Source organism: Salvelinus namaycush, chromosome 23, assembly GCF_016432855.1.
Source record: "Salvelinus namaycush isolate Seneca chromosome 23, SaNama_1.0, whole genome shotgun sequence".
Taxonomy (NCBI): Eukaryota; Metazoa; Chordata; class Actinopteri; order Salmoniformes; family Salmonidae; genus Salvelinus; species Salvelinus namaycush.
In genome coordinates, this window is record NC_052329.1 from 23,191,324 (window position 1) to 23,212,728 (window position 21,405).

General features: G+C 43.9%; 1 protein-coding gene across 1 annotated transcript in view; it reads right to left on the reverse strand.

Annotated features, from left to right (window-relative positions):
* Positions 1–21,201, reverse strand: part of LOC120018546 (transcription elongation factor SPT6-like) — a 41,884-nt gene extending 20,683 nt beyond the window's left edge. Inside the window, exons 1-21 of the mRNA XM_038961765.1 lie at positions 21,102–21,201; positions 20,786–20,965; positions 20,464–20,534; positions 20,095–20,284; positions 19,928–20,012; positions 19,413–19,668; positions 18,770–18,871; positions 18,535–18,648; positions 18,346–18,435; positions 18,109–18,251; positions 17,778–17,920; positions 17,580–17,696; positions 17,294–17,423; positions 16,941–17,091; positions 8,966–9,120; positions 6,285–6,480; positions 5,839–5,981; positions 4,485–4,602; positions 4,118–4,194; positions 3,799–3,934; positions 2,832–2,969 (exon numbers count right to left, since the gene is read on the reverse strand). Of these exons, the coding sequence (XP_038817693.1) occupies positions 2,832–2,969; positions 3,799–3,934; positions 4,118–4,194; positions 4,485–4,602; positions 5,839–5,981; positions 6,285–6,480; positions 8,966–9,120; positions 16,941–17,091; positions 17,294–17,423; positions 17,580–17,696; positions 17,778–17,920; positions 18,109–18,251; positions 18,346–18,435; positions 18,535–18,648; positions 18,770–18,871; positions 19,413–19,668; positions 19,928–20,012; positions 20,095–20,284; positions 20,464–20,534; positions 20,786–20,965; positions 21,102–21,201 (2,835 nt within the window). The remainder of the gene's footprint in view (positions 1–2,831; positions 2,970–3,798; positions 3,935–4,117; positions 4,195–4,484; positions 4,603–5,838; positions 5,982–6,284; positions 6,481–8,965; positions 9,121–16,940; positions 17,092–17,293; positions 17,424–17,579; positions 17,697–17,777; positions 17,921–18,108; positions 18,252–18,345; positions 18,436–18,534; positions 18,649–18,769; positions 18,872–19,412; positions 19,669–19,927; positions 20,013–20,094; positions 20,285–20,463; positions 20,535–20,785; positions 20,966–21,101) is intronic.
* Positions 21,202–21,405: the final 204 nt, after the last annotated feature.

Here is a 21,405-nt window from a genome sequence, read left to right on the forward strand (position 1 = left end):
ATTCTTTCAATGACAGACATATCAAGGTTACCAATTAAGGTGGTGCTCTTCACAATATAATGTCTTACTTGTAGGAAGCGGAAAAAGTCCTGCTTTGGGAGTCGATATTTCTCGACCATCTGCTCAAATGACAATAAAATCTTATCAGCAAATAAGTCATTTAGTCTGTGTATGCCCTTATTAAGCCAAAAGTTAAAGCCAGCATCCAGCAATCCTGGACCAAAATCTGGGTTGTTAAGAATTGGGGTAAGAGCAGAGGTTAGTTTGGACCTTCCCAGGAAGCGTTGAACTGACCTCCATACTTTGAGTGTGTTAAGTGTAATAGGATTATTGCAGTGATCTTCTACAGACTTGAAACTTCTGAAAAATAAAAGATCCTGTAAGGGGTATTTTGAAAGAGAAGTCTCAATGTCTAACCAAATAGAGGAGTCATCGTTTGTGATCCAATCAGAAATATAACATAGGTGGGCACACCACTGATAGAACCTGATATTGGACAGATCCAAGCCACCCATAGAACTTGGCAGCTGCAATATTGCCATCTTAAGTCTTGGCTTGCGTTTACTCCATATAAAGGAACTTAGCCATCCATTTACATCCTTTATTACCTTATTGGCGAGTAATACTGGGATCATTTGGATTGGGTAAAGTAGTCTAGGTAAAATGTTCATTTTCAAGAGGGATATTCTACCCAACCCAGAAATCGGGAGAGAGTTCCAGCGCTCCAGATACTGTCTTATTGTATGTCTTAAGGGAACTGTCTTAAGGGAACAAAATTGGCTTTGTACATTTTCTGGAATTTAGGAGTTACAAATATACCCAGATACGTAAAACCTGAGGGAGACCATTTAAAAGGGAAGGGGGGAGAAGTATTAGGTACAGAGTGAAGGTTACCAAGTGGCATAGCCTCTGATTTAGTTAAGTTAATCTTGTAGCCTGAGCATTCGCTGAATAATTCAATAATATTAATAAGAGATGTAGTTGAAGTCTCGGGACTAGAGATGAATATCAGGACATCATCAGCATACAAGCTTATTTTATGGTGAACATCACCAATGAGCAGCCCCTGTATAGCAGGCGTTACCCTGATGGCCTCGGCCAGTGGTTCCATAACGAGTGCAAATAGGAGAGGGGACAAAGGACAGCCCTGTCTGGTACCTCTGTATATAGAGAAGCTATTTGACCGTAGCCCATTGGTAAGGACAGCAGCCTGAGGATCATCATATAACACTTTCACCCATTTTATAGTTGTCCCCTAGACCAAATGTATTTAGAGCAAAGAATAGGTAAGACCACTCCACACGATCAAATGCCTTCTCAGCATCTAGGGAGAGCACAAGACCATCCATAGCACTTTGTTGGTAGGCTTGAATTACATTAAGAAGCCGCCTGACATTGTTGCATGACTTACAGCCCTTAATGAAGCCAGGTTGGTCTCCTTTCACAATTAGTGGTAGTGAGTCCTCTAATCTTGTGGCTAGAATTTTAGAAAGCAATTTTCTATCCACATTCAGATGGGAAATTGGTCTGTACGAGGAACAAGACTCTGGACATTTTCCCTTTTTGAGAATAAGTGATATGTTGGCTTCTCTCAGCGTTTGAGGGAGCTGGTCATTTGAAAATGAGTGGTTAAACATATCACGCAATGGCTCAAGGATCAGGCCATGGAACTCTTTCTAGAACCCACTACAAAACCCATCTGGTCCTGGGGCCTTACCATTTTGCAGATTCTTAATTGTGAACATTATCTCTTCCTCGGTAATAGGGGCATTAAGGAGAGACCTCTGTTCTTCGGAGATAGTAGAGAGCTCAATCTTAGAAAATAAGTTCTCCATTAATTTGGGTGCATCATTTGGCAGTTCTGAGGCATAAAGATTTGCATAAAACTTCTTAAATTAGTAATTTATCAATTTATTTTCATATAAATGATTGCCATCAGAATCAGTAATAGTAGCAATTGACTGTGAGTCAGCTCTCTTTTTAGCTAGGTACGCCAAGTACTTTCCTGGCTTATCGCCATGTTCATATAGCTTTTGCCTGACAAATCTCATTTTCTTTTCAGCGTCCTGTGTTAGGAGAGAGTCCAACGTTGATCTAAGAACTGATATTTCCTTTAATAGGGCAGGAGTGGGAGTTTTAATATAGTCCTTCTCTTTAGTTCCTAATTCACCCTCTAACGTTTTTTGCTTTTCACGCTTTTTCCGCCTCTTAGTGTCCCTTCAGAATTTTCCGGGAGTCCCACAACACGAATATTGCATCTGCGTCCTCGATTATCCAAGTCGTCGATGTGCTCCGCCATTTCGCGCACCTGTTTCTCAAGTGCTTTTATCTTAGTGTCCATAGATGTAGTTGAAGTTTCCACTGTAGCAATTCTTCCTTCCGCCTCATCAACATGTTTGACAACCCTCTGTAGTTCAGCTGAATGGCCTGCTATTGCTTCCAAGACCGTTCTTATCTTAACATCAATCACTTTACTAATGTCATCTTTTGAATCACCAGGTCCATTGTGCCTGGATCCGCAATGGTGTTAGCTTCGCTAACGTTAGCTAGCTCCTCCTGCACATCTACAGGGATGGTGGTTTTGGTCGAGTTCTTAGTAGTTCTGTTGGGCATGTTGTCAGAGATTTTTGAGAAATAGCCGTCAAGACTCATTGTAGGATAACTTATTTAGCCAATTCTACCACTTTTTCAAGCTAGGAGATGAATTAAAAAATATAAATTTACGAATGCCACGGGAGCTCGCTGAAACACAGTGTTCTCTCTACGGCGCCATTTTGTCCCCCCTTGTGCACTACTTTTAATCAAAGCCCTATTTGGAACTCAGTCTGTACCTGCAAAGGGTGTAACTTGAGGCAGAGGATGTCTTCGTCACTGCTGCACACCTGAGCATACTCCACCAGGGGGTCCTGGATCTTCCTGGCCACAGACACAGCCTGTCTCAGGAGAGGGGGGTAGTCCCGGAAATCTGCCTGTGGATTGGAGAAATAGAAAAATAAAGTGGCAGTCAAAAGTTAGGACACATCTACTCATTCAAGTGTTTTTCTTTATTTTAATATTTTAGTGAAGACATCAAAACTATGAAATAACACATACGGAATCATGTAGTAACTAAACAAATCAAAATATATGTTATATTTTAGATTCTTCAAAGTAGCCACCCTTTGCCTTGATGACAGCTTCGCACACTCTTGGGATTCTTTCAATCAGCTTCACCTGGAATGCTTTCCAACAGTCTTGAAGAAGTTCCCACATATGCTGAGCACTTGTTGGCTGCTTTTCCTTCACTCTGCGGTCCAACTCATCCAAAACCATCTCAATTGGGTTGAGGTCGGGTGATTGTGGAGGCCAGGTCATCTGATGCAGCACTCCATCACTCTCCTTCTTGGTCAAATAGCCCTTACACAGCCTGGAGGTGAATAATCTTTGAATAATCTTTTTTGGTTACTACATGATTCCATATGTGTTATTTCATAGTTGTGATGTCTTCACTATTATTCTAGAATATAGAAAATAGTCAAAATAAAGAAGAACCCTTGAATGAGCAAAGGTGTGTCCAAACTTTTGACTGGTACTGTATGTAGAGTTAAGAGAAAAATCTATTTAAGTGTCACTCACTCCACAATATTACAGTCATTGGCAATACATAATACATATTTAAAAACCACATTGTGGACCACTCAGAGAGCGTTTCTGGAGGTACAGTATGTAGAAAACCTCCAATGTAGACAAAATTGAGATGAGGAAATGTCTTGTGAGAATAAAGAAAACATGTTTAGGGAAATGAGGGCAGGACTTGACCTCTGACTTCTTGCTGTTCATGTAGAGCATGGCCAGTTCATTGTCAACCAGCTCCACCCCGATGGTGGGGAAGGAGGACTCCTGCTCCAGCTCACTGGCAGTGCGTTTAATGTCCTCAATCACCATCTGGGCGTCCCTGCACAGGGAGTGGAGGGGAACATTACAGACATTCAGGATGCGTCCCAAATGGCACCCAAGTAGTGCACTATATAGGGAATAGGGTGCTGTTTGGGATGCAACCTCAGTCATGTTAATAAGCTTCTTCAAACAGCAGTCTAAGAAGGCCACAGGTGAAAGAAACCAGGAGAGGGTTGCAAACCTGTTCTCCCCAGCTATAGCGATGATGTGAGGCTTCTTGCTGTTCAGAAACTTCTTCAGGGTTTCAATATCGTGGATCTAAAGGTATGGTAGGACAAATATTACAATATTTACAACAAATATGGTCAACAATGGATGGTATGGTTATCTGAGCTTCTTCAAAACTCTTGCTTTGTGTCCCAAATTGACCCTATTCCCTACATAGTGCACTACTTCTTTCCAGAGCCCTATGGTACGAAAAAAAGGTATGAAAATGTATGCACTCACTACACTAATTGTAAGTCGCTCTGGATAAGAGCGTCTGCTAAATGACTAACATGTAAATGGGTGCCATTTAGGACTCACACTTGGTTTGGTTTTATATATACCTTTTTCTCCCTTTCATCCTCCCTCCATGCGTTCCTCCTCTTCAGGAAGTAAGGAAGCCTGAGGAAATCCCCCACCTCTCCGTCACCGTTCACCAGGGCACAGAACACTGGGGTGTCTCTGTAGACAGACAGAGGTTTGCAGTGAATAATAACAAAGTCATAAACATAGAGTTCCTATTAAATTTCTCGAGGGGCTATGTCATAAACCCTCAACGTTCCAGAATGGGATGAAAATGGTAGCCATATTGGCCAGGGAGAAATCCAAACCAGTCTAATTTGAATGAATGGCAGTAGAGGCATAATACTGATTATACTTATGCAGGAAAACAAAAGTAAGGCATGTGATATTTAAATTGTGTAAAATAGTTATTGTCAACCTAAAATATTTTCATAAAATTATAAATACAGTTTTATACACATTTTCTGTATAAATTGCCTCTAAAATATATGCAAACAGACCGTAAATGTCAAACATTTTGTTTTCTTGGAAAGCTTTGAGTGCTATTATACTGTATGATACAATATCAGTACTTGTTGCATTTACAACTTGACTAAGTTCTATCATCAACTGATTTTTAGCCAGTGTATGGCTGTGGATTGACTGCATAGATGCAGTAGAGAGGTCAATGAAACTCAACCAAAATAATGGAAATACCATGGAAATGCGTGGGGTGAAAGATGCCATGGGGGAAAAATCCCGAATCTCCTCATTACTAACACCACTTCTCTGTGCAAGCTGTGCGGCAAGTAGCCTAGTGGTTAGAGCGCTGGACTAGTAACCGAAAGGTTGCAAGATCGAATCCCCGAGCTGACAAGGTAAAAATCTGTCGTTCGGCACCTGAACAAGGCAGTTAACCCACTGTTCCTAGGCCGTCATTGAAAATAAGAATTTGTTCTTAACTGACTTGCCTAGTTAAATAAAGAATTTAAAAAAGCTACCAGCTTATACAAAAGGGAGTTAGCATAGCAGTCACTCAATACTTCTAAACCTGAGAAGGAACTACATCTAAATGTTATGCAGTGAAAACAGCCAAATATATCCAAATCGGACTTTAGTAACCACATTGTGGGCCAGACTTGACAAATATCCATTTTGATTGATCAGATTTGTGGAATGTGCGCTAATCCGGTGTCCTTCTATCCCCCATGGTCTGCGTTCCATATTGATTGAATGGAATGTTGGCATATTGGCAGTTCATTTGAGACAGTTAGAGAGACCCTATTCCCTATATGGTGCACTACTTCTGCCCAGAGGCACATAGGGTCTAGTCAAAAGTAGTGCACTACATAGTGCACTAGGGTGAAATTTGGGACACATACAAAGTGAGGTCAGAGACAGTGTGCAGTACTCTACCTGCTGGATGAGAAGGCCACTCCCAGCACGCGGATCCCTTTGCCGTGGGCCTCAGACATGAGCTCCTCATCTTCCTCCTCCACTTGTTGGTCGGGCCGATAGGGCGCCACCTTCAGCCAGTTATACAGCTTCCTGCTGCAGGCCTGAGGGGCGGGCAACCACTATCACAACACTGTAGCAGGCTCAACATACATCAATGCTCTGAGCCGCCTGCTTTGGAAAGTCAATACCAGAATAAGAAAATAAGTCATCAATACCACAGTAGCAATGACGTCACATCAAAGTAAATAAAAGAAGAAGAAAAATCAAATTAAATGTTGAGGTAATGTCTTCACAATATATCTCAATAGATGTTGCTGCAGAAGATTTATCCTTGGGTGTGTGTGTGTGTGTGTGTGTGTGTGTGTGTGTGTGTGTGTGTGTGTGTGTGGGGGGGGGAGGAGTACCTTGATGATGTTCTCCTTTGCTTCTGCAATAAGTTTGTTCTTCAGCTCTTTCGCCATCTGCGGGTAAAGGAACTGTTTGAGGGATCGTTCAATGGCCAGAGTGCGCTGTCTGTTCCACTCCTGAACCTGGTGGCTGAACTCATCTCTGTAGTAAAACTGCTTTATCTCTTCATAGTATGCCTGGTCACCTCCGTACCTGCTCAACAAACATAGTGATATCATGGATACTTGACTGATTCAGGATACATGTAAACAGAACACATTTTGGAATATGTTATTACATGGTATTAATATGTTATTACATGTTATTAATGGTTATTTCATGATATTAATATATTATTACACAAGCTCAGAACCTGCGTTGCAAATGGCACCCTATTCCCTACATCAGTGGTTCCCAAACTTTTTATAGTCCCGTACCCCTTCAAACATTCAACCTCCAGCTGCGTACCCCCTCTAGCACCAGGGTCAGCACACTCTCAAATGTTGTTTTTAGCCATCATTGTAAGCCTGCCACACACACACTATACGATACATTTATTAAACATAAGAATGAGTGTGAGTTTTTGTCACAATCCGGTTCGTGGGAAGTGACAAAGAGCTCTTATAGGATCAGGGCACAAATAAAAATAATCAATAATTTTGCTCTTTATTTAGCCATCTTACATATAAAACCTTATTTGTTCATCAAATATGGTGAATAACTCACCACAGGTTAATGAGACGGGTGTGATTGAAAGGATGCACATAACTCTGCAATGTTGGGTTGTATTGAAGAGAGTCTCAGTCTTAAAGCATTTTCCACACACGGTCTGTGCCTGTATTTAGTTTTCATGCTAGTGAGGGCCGGGAATCCACTCTCACATAGGTATGTGGTTGCAAAGGGCATCAGTGTCTTAACAGCGCTATTTGCCAAGGCAGGATACTCTGAACGCAGCCCTATCCATAAATCTGGCAGTGGCTTCAAATTAAATTAAATTTCCACAGAACCGCTTGTTGCAATTTCGATGAGGCTCTCTTGTTCAGATATCGGTAAGTGGACTAGAGGCAGGGAATGAAAGGGATAATGAATCCAGTTGTGTGGTCCATTTCGGGAAAGTACCTTTGTAATTGCGCACCCAACTCACTCATGTGCTTCGCTATATCACATTTGACATTGTCCGTAAGCTTGAGTTCATTTGCACACAAAGAAATCATACAATGATGGAAAGACCTGTGTGTTGTCCTTGTTAATGCAGACAGAGAAGAGCTCCAACTTCTTAATCATAGCCTCAATTTTGTCCCGCACATTGAATATAGTTGCGGAGAGTCCCTGTAATCCTAGATTCAGATCATTCAGGCGAGAAAAAACATCACCCAGATAGGCCAGTCGTGTGAGAAACTCCTCATCATGCTAGAGGTCAGACAAGTGAAAATTAATAAAGAAAACCTTAAGCTCGTCTCTTGTCAATATTTTGCCCCTTGATAACCAGCGCACTTCTGTATGTTGTAAAAGCATTACATGGTCGCTGCCCATATCATCGCATAGTGCAGAAAATACACGAGCGTTCAGGGGCCTTGCTTTAACAAAGTTAACCATTTTCACTGTAGTGTCCAAAAACGTCTTTCAAGATGTCAGGCATTCCCTTGGCAGCAAGAGCTTCTCGGTGGATGCTGCAGTGTACCCAAGTGGCGTCAGGAGCAACTGCTTGCACACGCGTTACCACTCCACTATGTCTCCCTGTCATGGCTTTTGCGCAATCAGTACAGATACCAACACATCTTGACCACCAAAGTCCATTTGATGTCACAAAGCTGTCTAGTAGTTCTAAAATATCCTCTCCTGTAGTCCTGGTTTCCAGTGGTTTGCAGAAGAGGATGTCTTCCTTAATTGACGCCCCATAAATGTAACAGACATATACCAGGAGCTGTGCCAGGCCCGCCACGTCTGTTGACTCATCCAGCTGTAACGCATAGAATTCACTGGCTTGTATGCGAAGCAGTACTTGTTTCAAAACATCTCCTGCCATGTCACTGCTGCGTCGTGAAACAGTGTTGTTTGATGTATAGTCTGTATTGTCTGTATAGTTTTTTTGGCCTTTTCCCCAAGCATTGTCCCAGCCATATCCGCGGCAGCAGGAAGAATTAAGTCCTCCACAATAGTATGGGGCTTGTCTCGGTAGCTCACCATATAAGACGCTTCTAGCCCCTTCTTATTAATGGTATCTGTTGCTTTTATACATGTCTTACTAATCGAAAGTTGTTTTAATTCTCGCACAAAAAACTCCCGTGGCTTATTTTTCAAATTGGCATGTTTAGTTTCTAAATTTCTGCGCAAGAGCAAAGGTTTCCCTTGACAGAGTAACGGTTAATGTGATTGGATGTTAATTATTTGACTAGGCTACCTGTATTTGACATTGTGTTGTTATTTCGAAGAAACACTAGATGGTTTAATTTTATTTTTGGCAGTGAAACGAGGCTACTCAGGCGAGAAAAAAACATCACCCAAATGTATAGCCCTGTTGGAAAATCTAAATGGACTGTTTGAAAATGTGAATCACATTTTCATTTGGCTTACCCCCGACGGCATTGCGCGTATCCCAGAGCGTAGTGCACTATTTAGTGAATATGGTGCCATTTGGGATGCTGACAATAATGTTATTAATATGTTATTACACAACGTTATAATAAAAAGCTCTCACCCCTTCACTCCAATTAGGTCAATACAGATGTTTATGGTGAGCAGGCCCTCTTCCTCTGCCTGGAACATCTTGAGGAACTGGTCACCATTCAGCTCCTTTACAGGCTTGTTTTTCAGATACTTAAAGGAGTAACCATAATGGGCCTCATCCACATCCTATAGGAAAGATTATACCACATACATGTCTGGTAGAGTACTTCAAACTAGATCACGACATATTAATATATGCACTAACTATAAGTCGCTAAATGACTAAATGTAAAAATATGAGTCAATGAAAAGAACATGTTAGATGTATTTTTTCTATACAGTATGTACTGTGCCATCAGAAAGTATTCATACCCCTTGATTTATTACACATTTTGTTGTCTTACAGCCTGAATTCAAAATGTATTAAATTGATTTTGTTTTCCCCTCACCCATCTACACACAATACCCCATAATGACAAAGTGAAAACATGTTTTTTTATTTTTGCAAATATATAAAAAATGAAATACAGAAATATCTCATTCACTTAAGTATTCACACCCCTGAGTCAATACTTAACAGAAGCACCTTTGGCGGTGATTACAGATTTGAGCCTTCTTGGGTATGTCTGTATCAGCTTTGCACATCTGGATTTGGGGATTTTATCCCATTCTTCCTTGGAGATTTACTCAAGCTCTGTTAAGTTAGATGGGGAATGGCAGTGAACAGCAGTCTTCAACTCTTTCCACAGATTTTCAATGTGATTCAAGTCTGGGCTTTGGCTGGGTTTCACATTCTTGTTCTGAAGCCATTCGAGCGTTGCTTTGGCTGTATGCTTGGGGTCATTGTCCTGTTGGAATGTACACTACCTTTCAAAAGTTTGGGGTCACTTCGAAATGACCTTGTTTTGAAAGAAAAGCAATTTTTTTGTCCATTAAAATAACATCAAATTGATCAGAAATACAGTGTAGACATTGTTCATGTTGTAAATGACTATTGGAGCTGGAAACGGCTGATTTTTAATGGAATATCCACATAGGCATACAGAGGCCCATTATCAGCATGTCACACCCTGATCTGTTTCACCTGTCCACGTTATTGTCTCCTGGGCGCTCTCCTGGGCTACGGCAGTTTGGGAACAACAATCTGTCATTTGGAGGAATTCATGGCAGAGGTGAGAAGTTTTTGAGTCTCCGGTATCCGGGAGAAAGGTGGCCAGCAAACTGCTTGACTTACGTCAACTCCCGTAGTATGGCAGACTACACGGTGGACTTTCGCACGTTGGCCGCCGAGAGTGCCTGAATTCCGGAGTCTCTTTTCGATACTTTTCTGCACGGATTATCTGAGGAGATTAAGGATGAGCTAGCTGCTCGGGAACTGCCGGTGAACCTTGACTTCCTTATCACTTTAACCATTAAAATTGCGGGAACGCAAGAGTGAGAGGAGGTCTGGTCTCGGGCACACTCGTGCATATGGTGCGTTCACCTCCTATGGAATCCAGGAGTTTCTGAAGGCAGCTCTTCCGAGAGGAGTCGAAGCCACCCGAGCTCTCGTGTGAATCTATGACGGGTGAGTTGGATACTCCTGAGCCTATGCAGTTGCGAAGAACTAGGCTATCAGTTTGGGAGCGCTCACGGAGGATGAACAGTAACTGTTGTCTTTACTGTGGAGGGGCAGGACATTTTATACCTACCTGCCCTATTAGGTAACCCTTGTCTTTAGTGGGTACCAGTACCATGGTGAGTCAGACTGGGAGTTTCCTAATTCCCATCACCTGCACACCCCTTTTTGCTCTTGTGCTGTGGGGAGACCAGAGTGCTCATTGACCACAACGAGACTATACAGTTCCTCCTCATGACATCTCCCCATGTTCCGGTTGTGTTGGGATTTTCCTGGCTCCAAAAGCACAATTCTGTGATTGACTGGACCACAAGCTCCATCCTGAGTTGGAGCCTATTTAGCAATTCCCACTGCCTTCAAGCAGCACAACCTTCCTCAAGTCACCTTCCTCAGGATGTTAGCAAGATTGTGGATGTCTCTGCTATCCCCACAGAATACCATGACCTCCTAGAAGTATTCAGTAAGGCACGTGCTACGTCCCTTCCCCCGCACCGTCCTTATGATTGTGCCATTGATCTTCTCCCAAGCACTACACCACCTCGGGGTCGATTGTATTCTGTCTGGACCAGAGACCAAAGCTATGGAGGAGTACATAGAGGAGTCTCTGGCCACTGGAGCCGTCTGTCCGTCTGCATCTCCTGCCGGCGCAGGGTTTATCTTTGTGGAGAAGGACAAGACCCTGCGTCCGTGCATTGACTACCGGGGACTTAATGACATTACTGTCAAGAATCGTTACCCCCTTCCTCTCCTCGGCGTTTGAACCTTTCCAGGGGGCCACTTTATTTTCCAAGTTGGACCTTCGAAATGCCTACCACCTGGTTCGGAAACGCGAGGGGGATGAGTGGAAGACAGCCTTCAACACAGCCAGTGGACATTATGAGTACCAGGTCATGCCATTTGGACTCACCAACGCCCTCGCTGTTTTCCAGGCTTTGGTCAATGATGTGCTTCGGGACATGCTAAACCGGTTTGTGTTCTGTGTACCTTGACGACATCCTGTTTTTTTCCCGATCGGCACAAGAACATGTTCTTCATGTCAGACAGGTCCTTCAGCACCTCTTGGAGAACCAGCTGTTCGTGAAAGCCGAGAAGTGTGAGTTCCACCGCTCTACTATCACCTTTCTGGGATATGTCATTGCTGAGGGCAATGTTCAGATGGATCCTGGAAAGGTGAAAGCAGTGGTGGATTGGTCTCAACCAATGTCCATGGTGCAGTTGAAACGGTTTCTTGATTTGCAAACTTCTAACCGCCGTTTCATTCAGGACAACAGCAACCTGGCGGCACCCCCCTCGGCACTCACCTCTCCCAAGGTACCGTTCAAATGGTCTCCAGCTGTCGAAAAAGCCTTTGTGGACCTGAAGCATCGATTCACAACAGTACCCATCCTCATCCATCAGGACCCCTCGTGTCAATGTGTGGTAGAAGTGGATGCTTCTGATGTTGGAGTGGGGGCCATCCTGTCCCAGCGATCTGCCCAGGACCAGAAGCTTCATCCCTGTGGCTTCCTGTCCCATCGTCTCAATCCTGCTGAAAGGAACTACGATGTTGGCAACCGAGAACTCCTGGCGGAGAAGATGTTGTTGGAGGAGTGGAGGCACTGGCTGGAAGGAGCAGAACAGCCATTCCTGGTCTGGAACGACCATTAAAAACCTGGAATATCTCCATACAGCCAAGCGCCTCAACTCCAGTCAGGCCCGGTGGGCCCTCCTGTTCACCAGATTTAACTTCACCATCTCCTACCGCCCAGGGTCTAAAAATGTGAAGCCTGATGCCCTCTCCCGCCTACACAGTTCCTCTGCCACACCCTCGACCTCTGAAACCATTCTCCCTACCTCATGCCTTGCTGCCACAGTGGATTGGGGTATTGATAACCTGGTCCACGAGGCACAATGCTCCCAGCCTGGACCTGAAGGGCGCCCGGCTAACCGGCTGTTTGTCCCTAATCCAGTCCGGTCCCGGGTTCTGGAATGGGCTCATTCCTCCAGGCTGACCTGTCATCCAGGGTCCCGTTGTACACTAGCCTTCCTTCAACAACGTTTCTGGTGGCCCACAATGGCCCCTGACGTCTCTGCCTTCATCACCGCATGCACTGTGTGTGTGCTCACAACAAGACTCCACGGCAAGCTCCTTCTGGCCTCCTGCAGCCACTACCGGTTCCTCATCGTCCCTGGTCTCATATATTTCTGGACTGTCACTGGGCTCCCTCCGTCTGATGGCAACACTGTCATTCTGACGGTAGTCAATTGGTTCTCCAAGGCCGCCCATTTCATCCCTCTCCCCAAACTACCTTCTGCCAAGGAAAAGGCCCAGCTTATGGTGCAGCATGTCTTCAGGATCCAAGAACTCCCGGTAGACATGGTCTCTGATTGGGGTTCTCGTCTCAGTTCTGGAAGGCATTCTGCACCCTTATTGGGTTGTTGGCCAGCCTGACATCCGGATTCCATGCCCAAACTAATGGTCAGTCGGAGCGAGTCAACCAAGACCTGGAGACCACCTTAAGGTGCCTGGTCTCAACCAACCCCATTACCTGGAGCCGTCAACTGGTCTGGGTGGAGTATGCCCGGAACACTCTTCCCAGTTCTGCCACGGGACTCTCCCCTTTCGAGTGCTCCATGGGGTATCAGCCTCCACTCTTCCCTGAACAAGAGCAGGAAGACAGCGTACCCTCGTCCCAGATGTTTGTCTGCCCCTGTCGACGTACCTGGAGAAGAGCCAGGGCGGCAATTCTCAAGACCAACTCCAGGTACCGCATTGGGCAGAGGGTATGGCTGTCCACAGGGGACCTGCCCCTTCGGATAGCGTCCCGCAAACTGTCCCCCCTGTTTTATTGGTCCTTTTCCCATCTACAGAGTCCTGAGTTCCACTGCTGTCCATCTCTTGTTACACTGTACCCTCCGTATTTACCCTACGTTCCATGTGTCTATAATTAAACCCGTGTCTCACAGTTCTTTGTCTCCTGTCCCCAGGCCCACCCCCCCTCCCCGTGTCATTGATGGCCATCCGGCATACGCGGTGAGACGTCTCCTGGGTGTTCGACCACGGGGCAGGGGTTTACAGTACCTGGTTGACTAGGAGGGTTACGGCCCAAAGGAGAGGTGCTGCGTTCCCGCTAGAGACATCCTGGATCCAGCCCTCGTCGCAGACTTCCACCGCCGACACCCCGGTCAACCAGGTGGCGCCCCTAGGGCGGGGGGGGGGGGGGGGGGGGGGGGGGGCGTAATGTACTTGTACTAATGTACTTGTCCTCTTGCTCAGTTGTGCTCCGGGGCCTCACACTCCTTTCTATTCTGGTTAGAGCCAGTTTGCGCTGTTCTGTGAAGGGAGTAGTACACAGTTGTCCGAGAGCTTCAGTTTCTTGGCAATTTCTCGCATGGAATAGCCTTCATTTCTCAGAACAAGAATAGACTGATGAGTTTCAGAAGAAAGTTCTTTGTTTCTAGCCATTTGAGCCTGTAATCAAACCCACTGATGCTCCAGATACTCAACTAGTCTAAAGAAGGCCAGTTTTATTGCTTCTTTAATCAGAACATTAGTTTTCAGCTGTGCTAACATAATTGCAAAGGGGTTTTCTAATGATCAATTAGCCTTTTAAAATGATAAACTTGGATTAGCTAACACAACGTGCCATTGGAACACAGGAGTGATGGTTGCTGATAATGGGCCTATGTACACCTATGTAGATATTCCATAAAAAATCTGCCGTTTCCAGCTACAATAGTCATTTACAACATTAACAATGTCTACACTGTATTTCTGATCAATTTGATGTTATTTTAATGGACAAAAAATTTGCTTTTCTTTCAAAAACAAGGACATTTCTAAGTGACCCCAAACTTTAGAAAGGTAGTGTAAATCTTCACGCCCAGTCTTAGTTTATTTGCACTCTGAAGCAGGTTCTCATTGAGGATTTGCCTGTATTTAGCTCCATCCATTGTTCCCTCTATCCTTACCAATCACACAGTCCCTGCCGCTGAAAACCATCTCCATAGCATGATGCTGCACAGTCGGGATGGTGTTAGACAGGTGACGAGCTGTGCCTGGTTTTCTCCAGACATAGTATATTTTTGCATTCAGGTCAATTTTGTCTCATCAGACCACATGCTCATTTGCTTTATGCTCTCATAGTCTTTCACGTGCTTTTTGGCAAACTCCAGGGGTGCGTGCTGTTTTGTGCCTTTTTCTCATGCGTGACTTCCGTCTGGCCACTCTCATAAAGCCCAGATTAGTGAAGTGCAGTAGAGACTGTTGTCCTTCTGGCAGGTTCTCCCATCTCAACCAAGGAACTCTGTAGTTCTGTCAGTGGTCATTGTGTTCTTGGTCACCTCCCTGACCAAGGACCTTCTTGCCTGGTTGCTTAGTTTGGTCGGACGGCCAGCTCTAGGCAGAGTCTGGGTATATTTTTGATGGAGACCTCTGTGCTCTTGGAAACTTTCAAAACTTTAGAAATTGTTTTATACCCTTCTCCAGATATATGCCTCATCACAACTCTATCTAGGAGTGCTACGGACAGTTCCTTGGACTTCATGGTATAGTTTCTGCTCTGACATGCACTGTCATCTGTGGGACCTTATATACAGTGCATTCGGGAAGTATTCAGACCCCTTCCCCTTTCCACATTTTGTTACGTTACAGCCGTATTCTAAAATTGATTCACTGTTTCTCCTCATCAATCTACACACAATACCCCACAATGATAATGCAAAAACTGTTTTATTTTTACATTTATGCAAATTTATAAAAAATGTAAAACTGAAATACCTTATTTACATAAGTATTCAGACCCTTTGCTATGAGACTCGAAATTGAGCTCATGTGCATCCTGTTTCTATTGATCATCCTTGAGATGTTTCAACAACTTGCTTGGAGTCCACTTATGGTAAATTCAATTGATTGGACATGATTTGGAAAGGCACACACCTGTCTATATAAGGTCCCACAGTTGACAGTGCATGTCAGAGCAAAAACCAAGCCATTTGATCGAAGGAATTGTCCGTAGAGCTGCGAGATAGGATTGTGTCAAGGCACAGATCTGGGGAAGGGTACTAAAACATGTCTGCAACATTGAAGGTCCCCAAGAACACAGTGGCATCTATAATTCTTAAATTAAAGAAGTTTGGAACCACCAAGACTCTTCCTAGAGCTGGCCGCCGAGCCAAACTGAGCAATTGGGGGAGAAGGACCTTGGTCAGGGAGGTGACCAAGAACCTGATGGTCACTCTGACAGAGCTCCTGAGTTCCTCTGTGGAGATGGTGATCCTGCTGGAAGGTTCTCCCATCTCTGCAGCACTCTACCAATCAGGCCTTTATGATAGTAGCCAGACGGAAGCCACTCCTCAGTAAAAGGCACGACAGCCCGCTTGGAGTTTGCCAAAATTCACCTGAAGGACTCTCAGACCATGAGAAGCAAGATTCTCTGGTCTGATGAAACCAAGATTGAACTCTTTGGCCTAAATGCCAAGCGTCACGTCTGGAAGAAACATGGCACAATGACTACGGTGAAGCATGGTGGTGGCAGCATCATGCTGTGGGGATGTTTTTCAGCGGCTCGGACTGGGAGAATAGTCAGGATCGAGGAAAAGATGAACAAAGAGATCCTTGATGAAAACCTGCTCCAGAGCGCTCAGGACCTCAGACTGGGGCGAAGGTTCACCTTCCAACAGGACAACAACCTTAAGCACACAGCCAAGACAGTGCAGGAGTGGCTTCAGGACAAGTCTCTGAATGTCCTTTAGCGCCCCAGCCAGAGCCCAGACTTGAACCTGATCAAACATCTTTGGAGAGTGCACTGTAGACAGGTGAGTTTCTTTCTAAATCATGTCCAAACAATTGAATTGGCCATAGGTAGACTCCAAACAAGTTGTAGTGACATGTCAAGGATGTTTCAGACTGTAACAAAACAAAATGTGGAAAAAGTCAAGGGGTATGAATAGGGAAAGGGAATACCTAGTCAGTTGCACAACTGAATCCATTCAACCAAAATGTGTCTTCTGCATTTAACCCAACCACTCTGAGTCAGAGAAACAGTTGTTGTGGGAGTTAACTGCCTTGCTAAAGGGCAGAACAGCAGATTTTTCCACCTTGCCGGCTCAGGGATTCAAACAAGCAACCTTGTGGTTACAGTCCCAACACTCTAACCGCAAGGCTACCTGACGCCTCTGAAGGTATTGTATATCCCATGAAAGACCTAAATAAACCACTAATACAACCAACAAATAAGTGGAGGTAATTGCAGAATAGGGTTGGAAAATTCAAGTAACTTTCACAAATTCCCAGGAATTCCTGGTAGAACGATAAAGGATTTCTTCCAACTGGGATTTCTGGAAAACCTGGGAATTTTCCGAAAGTTACCGTGAATTTTCAACCCTATTGCAAATAGATGGTGTATACCTTCTTTCCCTTCTTGGTGGGTTTGATGTTGATCTTGGCTCTTTCCTGGAACGTCTGTCGGAGCACATGTCTGACTAGAGGCTCCCGGGCGATCTGCATGGCAACCATGTAGCGAGTCCCCTCCAGTACTGCCTCCGCTGTGCTGAACTGGCTGCACAGGCAGAGAGAACATACTATTAGTAGTATTGCGGAAGCTATAGGTTTGCATCTCAAATGGTGCGACTTGAGATGCAGCCATGTACAAGTTTGCATATTCACCTCTCAACACCAACTCTGTTACTGCTAAAATGGTTGGGTTATCTTAATATTAAAGTGTATTCTGTATACAGTGCAATATTGTGTCGCCGGTTAACCTGCAAATGTAGTCCTTAGCCAGCTCCATGGGCTCAGCAGGAAACTGCTCCGTCTCGTGACGCTGGTAACTGTCACGTAGGTTTTCTCCAAACTGCTCTGGAGTCAGACCAAACTTCTTGGCCAGGCCATCTGACGAGAGAACCCTTTAAATGGTGGACTCAAAAACTGTTGCAAATACAGTTGGCTCGTGATACAGGAAGTGCACTTCGATTAGCAAACTCTGTTTAAGTACAATAGTAGGTGCTGATAGTGATGCCTACTGGACACACATGATAAAGCACTCACCCAGTCCTGCACACTGGCAGATGCTGTACATATCCCTGCGAGATGCAAGCTTCAGGTCCGGCCCTTTTGACTGCTCCTCTTCTTCCTCTTCCTCCTCCTCTACTTCCTGCTCATTACCTGCGAACAGAATACATGATAATTACTCTGGTGAGGGTAAAGGTGCTTTCCCCATCTTACAATATATAATCTAAATCGTACCATCTTCATCCACTTTGATCTTCTTCAGCTTTTTCTTGCTGGACCTGGCTGCATTCTGCATCTTTGGAATATCCCGGCCATAGTACAGCAGGAAATGGTTGTAGACGTCGCCCAGTTCATCACTAGACTGGACATCCTTCAGCCTTGTCAAAAAACATAATCAGGTATGCATTCAGATACAACAAAGATAATAAAGGTGTCATAACATGACTAGCGTACTGTCCAAGGGGTGTACTTGTACATCAAGTTGCCTCACTACAGAAACAGGAGATGGGCTGTTCTGGCTCAGACAAGGCTTATTTACAAACATGTTTGACATGACAAGCCTTACCTCTCTAAATCTGAAGTGTCTAGTGGTCGAATGCCATCAGCCAGTGGCTTATCTGGGTCAGCTGAGATCTGTTCAAACTGGTATCCCTGCATCTTCTGGAACAGGCGTCTCAGGTTCTGTTTGCGGGTTTTCAGCTGGGTCCACTGAGGAAAGAAAGTCCCACATTAAACAGTAATTAAACAGAGAGAATAAATGAAGGGTTAAAGTTAACCAAAATCCAATGCTACAGTATATTACCTTCTCATCCCACTGCCAAACCTTCCACAGATCATTGATATTGAGTTCAGGCTCCACATACTCTTTCCTGTAGAACGCTATAAACGGAACCTAGAGGTGAAACAATGAAGACAGTTGTATTAACTAACTGTGAAAAATGATATGGAAGAACTCAACTTTACCTACAGTGCTAGAAGGAATGTGTAGTACCTCAAAGTGTTGGTTTCTCATGAAATTCAAAGCCTCTTTAATCTTCTGTATGGTGCTGGGGCCTTTTCTGCTGAAAGTAGTGGTTGGACCTCTGTCCAAATAGTCTGCGTTCTCCTGAAAACACAGAATATTAGATTTTAAAAAACACAAGCATTTTAAAAACAGACCTAGACTGTAGCACCAGCTTTAACTAATTGTCTTATGAGACCTAGCTAAAATATCCTCACTCCAGTACCTGCATGGAGATGGTGAGAGTAGAGAAGGCATTCCTATAGATCCACTCAGCCTCCTGTTCCAGCTCATCATCCTCTGCTGGCTTCACACGAGTGGAGCGCAACTAAAAACAACAAGACCACACACATAGAAAAGGGTATGGGCTACAGCAGTGGTATTCAAAGTCAGTGGTATTCAAAGTCGGGGTCGCGGGGGAACTACAGTGAAAAAATTAAGAGTATAGATTATTGTATGGGACAATATGCAAAAGTTTTTGAGAAAGATAATTATCATTTATTTATTTTATTTAGTTTCTTTTCATTTTGATAAGAGATGCAAATGTAATGAATTGAAGGTGATTTGTTTATGTTAAAATCGAAATGTACCGATTTTAAGGTTGTGTCATATTTGGGGTGGGGTCATGCAAAATTATTGCGAAAAAAATGTGGTCCCCAGAAATTCTGGCTGAAGAAATTAAAAAGTTTGAATACCATAGGGCTACAGCGTCAAGCCCATAACAGTTATAGGTGAGTTTCAGGTGCTCACGTGTCCAAATTACTATGACTGTGACTGTGCACCCTATTCCCTATATAGTGCACTACTTTTGACCAGAGCCCATAGGGTCCGAGTGCCATTTGGGATGCACCCTTTAGAAGTATACACACCTGGAACCTCTCTGGCATGTCAGTGGAGCGGATCTCGTTGTCCTGGTCCGTCATGTGACTGCTCTCCAGCTCGCTAGGCTCATAGATCTCAAAGATACTGCGTCGACCCACCCTCTTCTTGGCCTGCTTCTTGGGCCGGTCCCATGACTCTTCATCTGCATCCTCCTCCTCCTCCTCTGCATCTTCATAGGCTTCAGTGTCAAACTCGGCAAAGTCAAAGTCCCCTCCAAATATCTCTTGGGCCTCCTGAAGGGCTCTGTAAAAAGGCAGTGGTGCTCAGTACTAAATACTGCATGTGAGTACAGATAAACATGCCAGCGTCCCAAATGGCACTCTATTATAGTGCCCTACTTTTGACCAGGGCCCATAGGGGAATAGGGTGCCATTTGGAAAATATCTACCATATCAAATTCTATTGCACAGATAGGACTTCTTACTTTCGGGTAAGCTTTCAGGTGGAGAGGCTACTGCAAATTGGGATCTAAGTGATTAAATTAAATGTCAGAATCACTTACGCATCTGTATATCCTGGCAGCTTCTTCCTCCACTTGGGTTTTTTCAAGGGCTGTCCGTCATCATCCACAATAAAGTCATCGATATCTGAGGAAATTAATATATTTTCAAATGGCTAACTCAAAACAACTCAACTGTTTATAGATGAAGAAACTAAAATGTTTCATACCAGACTCCTCATCGTCCTCCTCCTCATCCTCCCCGGGATGCAAAGGCACATCCAATGCCTCACCCTCATCCGCTCCTGTCCCCATGAAGATCTCATCCGCTATCATGTCCTTCTCATGGGCCTCCCTGACATCTTCATCTCCCTCCTCATCCTCATCATCCGACATGTCTCGCAAACGACGGAACTTTTGCTGTTTATGATGATAAGGAAGGAGTAGAGATATCAGGAAAACATTTTAGTCAATCTACTTTTACATAGTATTTTTAGAGAGTGGGACCATGGGACATGACACGAGACCTCCGCTGTGTGTTATACAATGTCCATGATGACAATGAATTTTGCTTGTCATAATGGCATCGGAATATTTACCCTTTTCACTTTTACTCCCAAATTCTCCTCAATGAGATCAATATCATCATCATCCAAGCGGTCGTCAAAGCCTGTAGACAGAAATCGCAAGATACTCAAACACCAAATGTGATTATTATTGGTATGCATGATTCTGCTGCACACTGTTAGGTGTCACAAATCATGAAGGCTTGAATCTGAATGGGCAAAATAGAATCAAAGGGTTTACGACATTATAGTTTATTCAATGACTGAAGACATAGCCTACAATGTGGCTAGGAAGCAATCACAGTGCAGCCCAGACATGAATAAATACAGGACCAATTTATGAATGACCACTTACTTCTCTTCCTCTTACGGTGTCCAATTTCCTCCCCAGAGTCACTATCACCTTCTTTATCTTTATTCCCTTCTTCCTCATCCTCTTCCTCCCCTCCCCCTTCATCCACACCATCATCAATCAGACCACAGAGGTTTCCATCTGCATCTTGATCCTCAGTATTCTCCTCTTCCTCCTCCTCATCTAAGTCACAAATCAAGAAGTTGTACATTGTTAACATCGATCTTATTTAGGGTAGTTGTGATGATGATAACTCTGTCAAGGGACATCTTTGAAATAAAATCTAAATGATTCACATGCTGTATAATGAATAGATTACCATCATTTGCTGCAGCATGCTTCAGTGCCTTTTTCTCTGTGTCCTCTGGACTCCCAAATTCCTCCTCAGACTCCTCTGCTTCCCTCTCGATGAAATCCATGTTTAGTGGCTGTTGAAGAGATAATAAACAACATGATTTTCATTAGCTGGTTATGTGTCAAAGAACAGTTTTTGGAAATAATGTTATGGGAAAAAATGATTCCATCATTTAAAAACGTTAACCAATTTATTACACCATATTTTACAGTTTACGTGTTTAAGTATGGCTATGTCATAAGAAAACCTTATTGTAAATAATGAAATA